General features: G+C 44.2%; 1 protein-coding gene across 5 annotated transcripts in view; it reads left to right on the forward strand.

Moving 5' to 3' along the window:
• Window positions 1–12,919, forward strand: part of LOC120959585 (cytohesin-1) — a 61,521-nt gene that overhangs the window by 34,139 nt on the left and 14,463 nt on the right. For 4 of the 5 annotated variants that reach the window (XM_049609839.1, XM_040383073.2, XM_040383074.2 and 1 more), the window contains exons 2-4: window positions 8,079–9,672; window positions 9,824–9,956; window positions 12,450–12,548. In XM_049609839.1, coding sequence (XP_049465796.1) covers window positions 8,599–9,672; window positions 9,824–9,956; window positions 12,450–12,548 — 1,306 coding nt within the window. In that variant the 5' untranslated portion in view covers window positions 8,079–8,598. The remainder of the gene's footprint in view (window positions 1–8,078; window positions 9,673–9,823; window positions 9,957–12,449; window positions 12,549–12,919) is intronic. The other variant, XM_040383077.2, reaches the window with a different exon arrangement.

Raw genomic sequence — 12,919 nt, forward strand, 5'->3', positions numbered from 1 at the left:
ATAGAAAGGCCAATGCTCCTCTAGCTCTGCAACTCTCTATGGAGCTCTGAAGGATCAATTTAGCTCTGCACACTCAATGCAGAAATTCGTACTCTCTATGGAGCTCTATAAACCCAATATACCTCCTCGCGCTCAATGGTACTCTGCACTCTCGATCGAGCTCAACATGTACGTTCCAACGTTCCATGTAGCTCTGTATGCTCAATGTAGCTCTGTATCCTTAAATTAGCTCCGCAAGCTCAGTTTTGGCGCTGTAAGCTCATGGCAGCTCCATTTCGCTCAATGTAGCTCAGTCAGCTCAATATTGCTTATTTACGTTTTTTGGTTAGTATTCGCAACATTACATGCCTTAACACGGCCTTTTAAGGTTGCACATTTCGTATATTGTCCATTGCTTTGCTACGCTTTCTGATTTGGTTTCTTTTGTACTGATAAAACATTTGCAGAGACCTTTGTAGAAATGCAATCATGTAGTGAGCTCAGAGCTCTCACTTGAAAAAGAAGAGACCTCTCTTTGGTTTTAACCATCGATACAAAACGCTAAAATTGATTCAAAAGGTGTTCTACTATTTACAAAAATAATTGAGTCTTGTTTGTTCGAATCTTCCTCCTCCATGTATATCTGTATCACTTTGTTCGATGTTAGTTCGCTATTTATTTTGTTCGATGTTAGTCAGACCACTGCCTCAGTTTGCGTGCAATCAAAAATGACTAAAGCTATTTTGGTGCCACTGCCACAGCGCGCGACGTACGAATAGTTTCCAGCCTATTTGGACGATTCGATCAGTAGGGGTGTTTAGTTGAGAGCAATTTTTCCTTTTCTTTTTAAATTCATTCAAAGACGCTTGGACGGCCTTGGTGTATGCGATCGCGTTTTTTGAAAGATTTATAGCTCGAACCGGCTTGGCACGAATTCGACCCTCCAAACGGTGAACGCACATTGATACGATCACATAAAAGTAAATTCATTTTTTTTTGTGTTGTGCGTTGTCATATTTTGTCATTTCAGCACTTTTCCACGCTTCCCGAGGTGTGTTTGTGGAGGACACACCAACAGCAGCAATAGTAGTTCTGGTCGTTGGTTTCGGTCGTTGCTTTACCCCGAGACATTGTGCTGACATTGAACTAGAGGAAAATGGCATTCACACGACGCCGGTTTGGCCGCTGGCGACGCGCGGAACGGCATTCTGCGGAACGCATCTACGGCAGCAACTCGGTGTTTTCCATTTCGCTTTCATATTTGTATGTGTTTTTGTTTTGTGTTTCACTCTTGTTTCACAAATGTGTTTGTGCACTTTCTGTTTCTGTAACCTGTTTTTTTTTCTTCACCTCTCCTTCACCTTTCTTTATCGATCTTTTACACACCATGAGGTTTTGGTTTTCTCGCGTTTTTCGCGGCCATTTAATGCGCTATCATTTATCGGAACTTCGGGTCTGGCTCTTCCCCTTCCCTTTCACACCTTAATGGCATTGGATGCAGAAGGAAAGTTGTTCGAGTTCGATCGATTGTGGACAGTGTGGCGATGATGTGAGTCATTTTCGAGGCGTTTACGGTCGATTTGGCGGTCGTCAGCCGATCGAATTCGATAGCTTCATTGCGTGCGGCAGTGTGGAAAGATGTTTTTTTCATACATTTTTTGTTTGCGATTGGAAATAAATGGAGATTGTTTTTTCGCGCCTGGAAAACTAAAACCCCCGGCAAAGCACTGCAACGGGGAAGCCAATTGTGGTGGTGTGGATTTCTAAATTGCAATTTAAATTGACATTTGTCAATAGGCACTTTTTGGAAAGTGTAGAAAAGGAAAGGGGATAAACGAAAATGACAACAGATGCATTGAATTGTACTCTTCTTTTAAAAGGTTTTTTTGCTTTATTTTTGGGAACTTGTCGTGCGTAATTAACATGTTCATGCTTTATGTGTATTTAAACATAAATGTACAGGTGTTAGAGTATATTAGAAAAAAAAAATCTACTCATTAAACTTCTATGACCCTTTAAACATACCTTCATAATTTGATGCAGGGTTGTAGAACCTCTTCTTAAATTATTCTCTTTTTATATCTAAATATAAAAAATGAAGTCGCTTTGAAGACGTCTTGCGAAACCAATCTGCACATTAAGATATAAATGTCTTCATTTCTAGCTCGAAATTTTCACCTTTAAAACTCTCATTATGATTCTATTTATTCAGCAAAGTAATTTATAACGAAGAAACAATAATATCACTGACACACAATCTATCCGCTTTAAATAATATTATTCTGTCAGAACAATTCGCCAACAAGTCATGTCTCCCGCCGCGCCTCTATCATCGACTTTGGCGTTAATGTTTATGCGTTTGCGAACGCTTTATTAAAAAGTAAACGCATGGTGTGTTTTGCTTACCATTTTCCCGGACATCTCCCTCAGACCAGCGGGGTAGCAGGCTAAACACCGTCTCTCTCTCTCGTAGTGCGTAAGATATATTGTCCCCGGTTCATTTCCATACCAGCTGCCCTTATTATAACACGGAAAACAACTTACTTTGCCCATTGCCTTGCTTGGTTGGTTTAGCAGAGCGCGAGCACTAGCACACATTTGAAGATACCTTCACTTAACACGCTCTGTTCCGAGGTCTGCTTCGCGGGAAAAATTTGGGCCATAAATTAATGCCTTCAACACACCGCAGTCGCGCGCCTTAACACTAGTAATGGTCTCTGGAATTTTGAAAGAGAAGAAGCGGAGGAAGCAATTTTCCCAGTGGAGCTATTATACCAATGCTTAAGAGCTTAGCCGCTGCGTTGGCAAAACCATCACCACCATAGGCCCATAGTAGTTGGTGGGGGAAGAGGCATCTTCAGAGCCGAAGATTCGAAGATTCTACCTTAAAGAGATGCTTTTGTTGGAAGGTTTTGGCCTGCTATATTGTTAGAGCGTTTGCTTTTTGTGCTACAAAAAGCGGGAATAGATCGATGCACGCGAATGGAACGCGGAAAACACAGTGAAACTGTAAAGTAGTTCAGTCGTGACGACGAAACAACTTAAATCGTTCCATGCTAGCGTTGCTTCAACCATTCTACCAGGGGGAAAAGCTAGAAGCAATCTTTCCCAATCACCGGGCTTTTGTATTGAGCCTTAGAATTTCGGGATGGGATTTAGAACTCAATTGATTAGTGGAAACTCCTGTCCTAGATTGAGTTATCTCAGCGTTTGAGGTTTGAGGGACCTTTTTGTTCGGAGAGGCTTTTTCCGTAAATCCCTCCCAAAGCTTTGGAATCTCATTGCTTGCGTGCTTCCTTTGCCCCTGTTGTGTAATACCGTGAAATAAGTTTGTGAATTGTTGGCAAGATTCGAAAGCCTATAAATTGCTCTGTCAGCGCTGAAATACTTTTGAAATGAAAATCACAACGCAAAAAGGGCGTGTGTGTGAGGTATTTTGTTGATGAATTATTAATAAAAAAAAAGACTTAAATTATTGCGGTGTCCGCTACTGGAGTCAATACATTTTGACGTCCAAAGTAGTTGTGTGCGTATGTGTTTGTGACTCACGATTGACTTTGATCAATTACAACTACCCGTGGTGAATGCAATTTATTGTCAAAAATGGGAAAGAATTTTCTCATTACAGCAATGCAATGAAAACCCCGCCCAGGGAGAAGGACACGTGTGGTTTTCATGCTGAAAATAAGCGCTTTTATCAGTGGTCTTTGAATTGCTGTCAAAATGTTGTGGTTTTTGTTGCGTATGTTTTTGAGCGCGCGAAACAGAACGCTCCAAAAAACCCCCTTGCCCGAATGATTGATGTAATTAAAATAGTAAGAAGAAGAAGAAATTTATAATAAAATCGAAAAATTTATAAGTTTTATATTTTTGATTACAGTCCCATTCTCTCAATTTCACATGTTTACGTTTTATCGATCCACCATCGTCCATCAGTGTGAGGGAATTTAATTTTCCAGTTTTTATTTTTAATTATTTGCTCACACACGCCACAAAGCAACAACAACAAAAAAACCACTTGACACTTGATGTCAAAAGAACAGGAATTTTACAGCTCAAACGTAGCCGCCCGTTTCGGGCGTGTGAAATAAGGCCTTATTACAGACAAACAAAAATAAAACAAATGTGTGTGTGTGTATTCTGATAAATTAATTAATTACAAGAATTGAAGAGAAAATGCCCGCAACAAACCCAACCACCCATCCACAGCAAAATGATGGTAATAAAGGACATTGGAATTTTCCTGTACACAACGTGAAATGAACGTACCGGAATGTTGCCGTGTACATGAATGTCACCAACAACAAATTGTGGAGCATTCTTTCGCCAAAAAAGAAGAGCCAACCAATTTCCCGATGGTGGTGGAGACGCATGGTTCGTTGTGGAGAAGAATGCTGTGTATAAAACCGAACAACGCGGTGGGATTATAATTCAAACGATGAAAGCTGACACGGCTCACGAGTCCCGTCTTTTGGAGTAACCGCCCAGCATGCCACTTGTTGATGTGTTTCACTTTATTCTTTGCTGCATCCAAACTGCATCCAACGGCCATCATCATCACACAGCACCAGCACCCCGTTAATACTCGATTGGGCAATTTGTTTCGGCATTCTTTTTGGTTATGCTGTTTTAATGTTAAATATGCGAACTCCCGTACTCAACGAACAACAACAATACTGGAACAGGTGAATGGGTGGCAAATGTATTCTGAAACCTCAACACCTACCTGTGGGAGGGATGAGAGGTATACGGGGACGGATTGGGCCGCTGACGGGGCAGCCCGTTTTGCAGCCCGTCGATATTTATCGGATTAATAATTCATAATTCGTAAAATTAATTTTTACTGCACATAATTTATTCAATTACCACCGTGTCGGCAGAAGATCTTCACCCACGGGCACCCACGGGTGTGTCCCCTTACGTACTAAAGCTCGGCCCAGACTGTTGGAGGGGATTAACACATCTCGCCCACGGCCCAGTTGGTGGCGGTGTGGGATGATTGGTTGGTAATATTGATTGCAAATTGGGACCGTTTTTGAAATAATATCGATTTTATTGCTGCATTTCAAAGTGAGAAATGTTATTTTATGGTGAATTGTATTTGTGTTGAAATTGTAAATAAAAGGAGTCTAATTATAGCATCGCCATTCTCTCTCTCGCTCCATAATGCGCAGTTTACCCATAAACGAAATCATTGACAGTAACCGCAGTATGATGGTTTATTTTTATTTCCAAATTTCAAATTAACAAAAGTGTCCAAAAATACCCCGCAAAACAACAATGGCGCTCCAGTGACGTCAGCGGCTCGCCTGTCCTTTGTGATGTAAAATCAATTCTAACAACCGCACACAACAAATTGGCTTCTATTGTCGCCTTTACAAAAGCCCACTTGCTGCCTTTTGGCCCTTGCCAACCACTCCACTTGGCGCGTTGGGCACGTGTAGTGTGTGTGTATTTATGCGTTGCCTCCAAACTAGTAATGTGCTCTCTAGAGCGTACCCACGACTTCGCTCCGACTCCGGCTATTGTTAGTTCGATTCCGATTCCTTCAAAACCACTAGTCGTCCGGAGTCGTCTGGAGTCATCCAGAGTCGTCCGGAGTCGTCCGGAGTCTTCTGGAGTTGTCCGAAGTAGTCCGAAGTCGTCCGGAGTCGTCCGGAGACTTCTGGAGTTGTCCGGAGTCGTCTGGAGTCGTCTAAAGTCGTCTGGAGTTGTCCGGAGTCGTCCGGAGTCCTCCGGAGTCGTCCGGAGTCGTCCGGAGTCTTCTGGAGTTGTCCGGAGTCGTCTGAAGTCGTCTAAAGTAGTCTGGAGTCGTCCGGAGTCGTCCGGAGTCGTCCGGAGTCGTCCGGAGTCGTCCGGAGTCGTCCGGAGTCGTCCGGAGTCTTCTGGAGTTGTCCGGAGTCGTCTGGAGTCGTCTGGAGTCGTCCGAAGTCGTCCTGAATCTACAAAAGTCGACAGAAGTCGACAGAAGTCGGAGTCATTCGTAGTCGGCCGGAGTTGAAATTATCGGAGTCGGATCGGAGTCCACTCCAGAATTTTGCCTACTTTACCCATCACTACTCCAAACCGTCAACGTTGAACGACATTTCGCATCGACATTGGACCATCATCATTACAATGATTCCACGGGCCCGTTTTACACTTAAACCGACCGATAATCTAACCCTACAGTGGAACGTTACTACTTCTTGTTTCCACGAACGTCATCCGTGCGGGAATGGGTGATGATTGTTATAAATTGAATTAAATCTTTCCTCTTCTGCCGACTGCCGGCCGGCCGTCTTTGGGGCAGTTGAATCGAACTTCCCTGTATGACACACACGAGCCAAATATTAGCCTGGTTGGGTGCGCGCTACTACGCTTAATCTAACGCGCCGCGCGGCGTCATCGACAGAAGAAGTGTTGGCATTTTGCAGCTCTCCCAGGTCTCCCAGTGGCCTTTCGGGGACGTATGTTGGCGGCGGTATCATGATGGCGTGTAAGTGATGAAGTGAAATTTATGACACTCACACCGTACACACCGTCATTGGTTTTGCCCCAGCGGCTTATAAGGTGACTAGGAAGTTCGCAACGGCGTATGGGGATGAGATGTAGGAAATGGATCCCGCTAGTGTGGCAAGTTTATTAGATTTAGAGTGGAGCGAAGAAAGGTTACGCTTTATTGGTGTCTTGTGGCGAACGACAAGAGCCTAAGTGGCTGGTTATTTTATTAGTGGGTATATTAGTCTTATTTTAACTATTTAATCCCCACTCCCTGCTGACTCCAAGGATTTTTGTATCGATTAATTTTCACAGTTTCGCTCACTGGCTAATTGTTGCCTTAACTCCAAGCAAGCAAAATAGGAACAGTAACACAATCAAAGACCCAATACCATTCAATCAAATGTGCCCCTTTTCCAGTGTGTTTCCCTTGTGCTACTTGCTGCTGGGATGTATAATTGTGCCACTAACATACACCGTAATCCAACTACCAGGGCGCAAACGGAGCCAAAATAATTTCTGTCGATCAAAAACGCGTGTGTAATGCGCCACAACACCACCTTCCCGTGCGTGTCCGCTTCAAATCATCACGGACTGGCATCGTGATTTCCCTTCCCTATGTCTCTGTCTGTCTGTACAGTCAAACGTTTGGCATTCTGCCAATGCACGGAAAGTGGAAGTGTTCGGCTCTGTCATCTCGTGCACGGGAACACAACGGGCAGACAAATGGACAGACAAATCACAAATGCGGGGGTCGATTTGGATCTGGAACTGAACATCGTTTTTTCTGCTGTTTTGGTGGAAAATTGGATCACCGATTGCTCGACACGTAAAGCTTTTCTTTCCACTTTATTATACGGTCGGTTTGTGTGAATGTGGGCCAAACGTTGCAGCTGATGTTGCTTTGTCGATTCTTCAAAGTTGATTATTCAAATAGGGGTTCGGATTGTTAGCTGTATTTAAATGTGTTGTTTGTTGTTTAAAATTCATTTTTGAGCGATTACTGCATAAATAGAGAAATATTATAAATCTTGATCAGTAACGATCAGTAGTACCCATGTGGCATTTGGTCCAAATTGTTATTCCATATCCGACTCGACTACTGCTCGAAACATCTGAAATTTTGGATTTGTGTATGATCGACTGTGTTAAAAGCGCCAAGATTTAACAAAAAGGTCGAATTACAGTCGATTATAAAGGGTTTTTTTTTTCTAAAACTCCGGCTTAAGGCGTCTGTTACAGGGATTTTTCTCGAATTTTTGATAGTCCGTGCCACAAATTCAATAAATTCGCTTGTTCTGGATGTTTTTTCTATAAATATTCATCGGCTCAAACGGACTCGAACGACTCAATTAGCAAAACTACAACCAATCAACAATTAAATTGAGTCGTTTTTATGGTTAGGATTCACGAAATTGAGGGAATGGAATATAATGGTCACTGTGAAACAAATAATTCTGTAAAAAATGCCAAGAATCTTGATCAAAGCTGTTGAAGACTTGCTGCTACAGTTGCTGTTGCTGTGTTCCTGTTCCTACAACTGCTTACCGTAAATTCATTAATATTAAACCAAAAGTGCAACAACGCTAATCAAATGCTAACATCAATCCATTCTTTAGTGACGCTTTAATTGCAACAAAATATACCTCAACAACAGTGCATTAGTAAGTGAGATCGTTTATGACAGTTCAAAAAACCGCCCCGAAATTCGTTCAGTGACCAGCAGCGAAGCAGCGGCAGCAGCGGTGGAACACAAATCAAATGAAAACTCCAAGTGAAAGGACAAAGCGTTTGCTTGTCGTGACGACTGTGCCGCCATCGGCGGGCGCCGCATTCCTGCTGCCCGGCGGCGATCAGATGCGAGTTCGATCGTGAAGTGCTGCAGCCTTGCCCAAAACCCAGCAGCCCAGCCGAGATTCGCGTCTTATTGCCGCACAGCTAGGCGCCCCAGTGTAAATTTTGCCACTCACCGCGGTCTCCGTCAGCAATTCAAACCAATCAGAGAGCCGCGCAGAGAGATATAGCGTGTTATTTAGTGTTTAGTGTAATAGCACAGTGTGCAACAGTGACAACTCGCCCTCCAAGCGCGATCCAAGCCAACAAGTGCCTGCGCTAGTCTCTCAGTGAATCGGAGGCAACATGTTCTCCTCATTGCCACCGAGCGCCACCGGCGGCGATGTCGTAGTCGGCAACGTCAAGAAAGGCCCGAGCAATTGGTTCTGGTCGTTGCGCCGTCAGCCGAAGCCGAAAAAGGCGATCCTCGAGCCGGACAAACCACTGCAAAAGAGCTGCGTCGATCTACCGTCCGCCACTACGAACGGTGGCTCCCCCGGTCCGTTCGGAACGTTGCCAACCCCACTCGATGAGGTGGTGTCCACCAGCAGTTCCACCATCGAGCGTCCCTCACCCGCCTGTACGTGCGAGTACGTGCAGGTGTTCGAACCACCGGAAACGACGGGCAGCATCTCCACGACTGCCACCATCACGAAGACCGTGTCCCGGCACCACCAGCACGCCGACAAACTGCTCGAATCTGCCTCGTCCGACAGCAATCTTGCCTTAAGCTCTGCTGCCTCCTCTCCGTTGGAGGGTGCTACCAACGGGTTGCAACCGTACGCGACGAACAGTTTGCGGCGCCGGAAGGAACAGCAGGTCGTGTACGGTGCGAAAACGGTCACAACCGTCACGAAGACGACCGTACTGAACCGTCAGCGGACGTACCGGGTGGGGCTGATCTTCAGTGATAATGGAGAGCTGCTAAACAGTAACCTCGACCTGCGACAGTTGGTGGAGGAGAGTAAGCGCAACTTCCTGAACGCGCTCGAGAACGGTGGTCCGGTGGGGGGGGATGGTTCTGCCATTCCACCACCGCCCCGGTTAGCGCAAGAACCGGCCAAAGAAGCTAACAACAACGAACGGTTAAAGGATGCCGCCAGACGTCCGGAGTTGCAGCAACAGTTTAGCATACTGGACGACAGCAACTTTGACTTCATCGATGACAGTGCCGATCTGTTCAACCGCAACTACCCGCATCAGCCGCCGCCGGTGTCGGCATCATCGGGCGGGCTAGAACCAAGGTCACTGGTCGCAGCGGCAACATCGGCGGGAGCAGCTTCGACCTTCCCCATTACCAAAGTGTTGCGTATGTGCAACAACTGTAAAAATAGAAGTAATCTAGTCTACCAGCGAAGCTGCTCCCAGCCCCATCGTAAGGTAATTGGCAATGTCCATTAAATACGGAGGGGAAAAAGGGGGATACACCAACAATTGACGTCTGGGAATAGGAAAGCTTTGCTATAAATATTTCATTTCATTCTACGTTTCTTTTCCAAATAATAATGAATTTGTTTTCCCTTTTCCGCAGCAAATCAACGATGAGCTGAACGAGGTCGAGTCGGAGATGAAAGCCCACGAAAGCAAGGAGGAGAACAAACATTCCAACAAAGACAAACAGATGGCGCTGGGGCGGAAAAAGTTCAACATGGATCCAAAGAAAGGTATGGATGGAAAGTTTTGTACGCCGAGCGTTGGAAGCTTTTGTTTGGGCGAGTTTCCGCTTTTGTTTTTGTGCGAAAACTTTCGCCCCAGGTGGTTGGCGTTGTTGGGGTGTTTTAGAGAGAGAGCGCGCTAAAGGACTTTGTTGCGAATTTTTAGAGTGAAGAATTTCGATGGTTCCTCGGGAGGAGTTATGCGTCTTAAATTCATCGTTTTCCCCATTTTTTATAAATTTTAAATATTTTGGTTGATATTTTGAACCTAAAATTGTTCAAAATTGTGAAGCATTTGGAGCACTTTCGAGCTTGCTATCGCACAAACCCCTCTAGAAATCTCCAGGACGCTATCATATATCATTATTAAACCAATATCATCTTCCATTTCCAATTACGAAACAATTAAGTGGTACCATCACACACAACTCTTCTTCTGCCGCTCCTGCAACACCCATCGGAAGCATTAATCATTGCGCGCTGCGTGTTGTATCTCAACCCTCCATGTAGAAGTAGTTGGTGTGATATATGCGCGCTCCCTGTTGGGCGTTTCAGATTCCCCACCAGAAGAAGATTCCCCGGTGGTGTTGGTGGTGGTATCCAAGGCTACTTCCGGGGCGCATACAGAAACCATCATCCCTTTGGCAAGAAGTGGCCCTGCCCTACCTACCCACCCAACACCATCGATGAATGATTGTCTTTATTCGTTTAATTAAATTGTCCACATCCGTTTCGATGGTGGAGGATGATGGTTCAGGTTCCTTTCCTCAGTTCAGGTTGAACAAAGCGACGTTCGAACCTGTTGCTCCTAAATGGAGCAATTAAGCTTGTACGGCACGGAACATGGTACGGCGGACACTATAGACGAATAGTTTCGGATCGATTCAAACCTGTCGAAGGAGGAGTGTGCTGGGTACCACCGTACACACCGGTCGTGATGGGTGCGTTGCGTTCTGGAGAAGTTGTCAGGAAGAGTTGTTCGACTAGTTTTGCCACTCCGCTCTCTCTCATTCTCCGCTGGACCTGAGATGTGGAGGGGAGATATGTTTGGCGCGTGTACACGACCTTGAAGAACCACTCGGTTCCTTCCCGCCAGCAGGTTTGAAGTGCTTTTTAAAATTAAAAAACCATTCATCATTTCGCCCACTGGTGGTATGCTTGTGTTAGCTGTCAGTGTCGGAAGAAGTATCTTGATGTCGCGCCGGCCGGGATAGTGTGGTGGTGTGTATTATTGCATCGAGTGGTAAGCCAAGCCGGTTTGTGGCAAGCTAATTCTTACAAATGACGTTCTTCTGACGGGATTCTTCTTAAGAGCTTCTGAAGAGATTCGCTAACTAGTGCCACATTGTCTTTGTTGAACATGCTTTGTGTATGTACAGTGGTTGAACAAATTGATATTTTACGTCATTTTAGAATGACTTCCTATTCAATACATTCTATTGGTGATAGCATTGTTTTAGAATAATTTGTTACTTTTACAGTTTTTTTTAATATCCTGATTGTCCTGACATATTATTTAAAAAAAAACGTCATGAAAATCATTTTATTAAGGTTTTGAAATGTTGAAATACAATTAAAAGGGGTCCTACTGACCGACTTAAAATGTCGCGACTAAATGACTGACGAAGAGTTGGTTGCACAAAATGTCACTAAGCCTGAGATGATCACACCAACTCCTTGAGTCTCACCTCTGATCATCACAGTAGAACGCGTGACACTGACATTATTTTGTTTCAGCCAGAATTTGTCATGATTATGTTAGACATTTTACAAAGCTGATCACAGTAAAAAAAGTCATGACATAGTGACTGACCAAGCATTGGTCCCAATAATGTCACGAAGCATGCATTGATCACACCAATCGTTTTGAGTATCATTTCTGATTATCAGAATTGAGTGCGTGACGCTGACATGGATTTTGTTACAGTCAGATTTTTTATGACATTGACAGTGACATTTTGCGGTACTGACTGTACCAATAAGCGTTGTACTTATACTGTACAATTGAGCGTTGTCATTATTACTTCATCATGATCAGGATCATTCAGTATCGCTTTTAGAGTATTTACATCAAATTTTCATTTTTTTTTTGCTGTTCTAATCTTTGTTAAAGATTCAAATTATAATTTATAATTTATAATTTCAATTATAATCCTACGCGGACATGTCCGGCCTTATAAGGCTTTAGAGACTTAATTCATTACCACGCAACGCAGCTGGATAGTTAAATCCATGGTACGGGGGGATGGTCCATCCTAGGCTTGAACCGATAACGGGCATGTTATTGAGTCGTTTGAATTGACGACTGTACCACGGGACCGCTCCAATAATTATAATTTATGTTTGGTTAAAATAACCAGTAGCTTTATACGCTTATTCCTTCTTGCACTAAACTCTTCTTTGCCTGCAATGTTGTACTCCATGTTGAAATGAAATATTCAATTTGATAAATTTATACTAACTTTTCTATTTTCTCTCTTTTTTCTCTTTTTGCCATTACAGGAATAGAATTTTTATACGAAAACCAGCTGCTAAGGACGGATCCGCAGGACGTGGCACAGTTCCTATACAAGGGAGAAGGTCTCAACAAAACGGCCATCGGTATGTGCTTACAACGTCTCTGTTGTCGGTTGCTGTGTGTTTGTGTGTGTATGCGTGTGCTTTTGCAACTCCGAAACAGAATCGAATGCTAGAAATCATCCATCAAACGGCGCGCACCATCTGCAGACAAACCGGGTCCGATAAATAATGTATATGCCTACCAGGCAGGCAGGGGTATACATTCCAGGCCAGGCAAGAATGCTTGGCGGACAGGAAAGGTGGTGCCAGCGCGACAATTTCACCAGCCGCGCGATACAACACGACGAAAGCCATAAATTGGAAGGATTTATTCGAATTCGCCTAGGTGAAGTCATGCAGGGAGGAGATGGGCGTGTGTGTGTGTGTTCCATGTACCGATGTCCATGTGCGCC

The sequence above is a fragment of the Anopheles coluzzii genome, chromosome 3 (genome assembly GCF_943734685.1).
Source record: "Anopheles coluzzii chromosome 3, AcolN3, whole genome shotgun sequence".
Classification (NCBI taxonomy): domain Eukaryota; kingdom Metazoa; phylum Arthropoda; class Insecta; order Diptera; family Culicidae; genus Anopheles; species Anopheles coluzzii.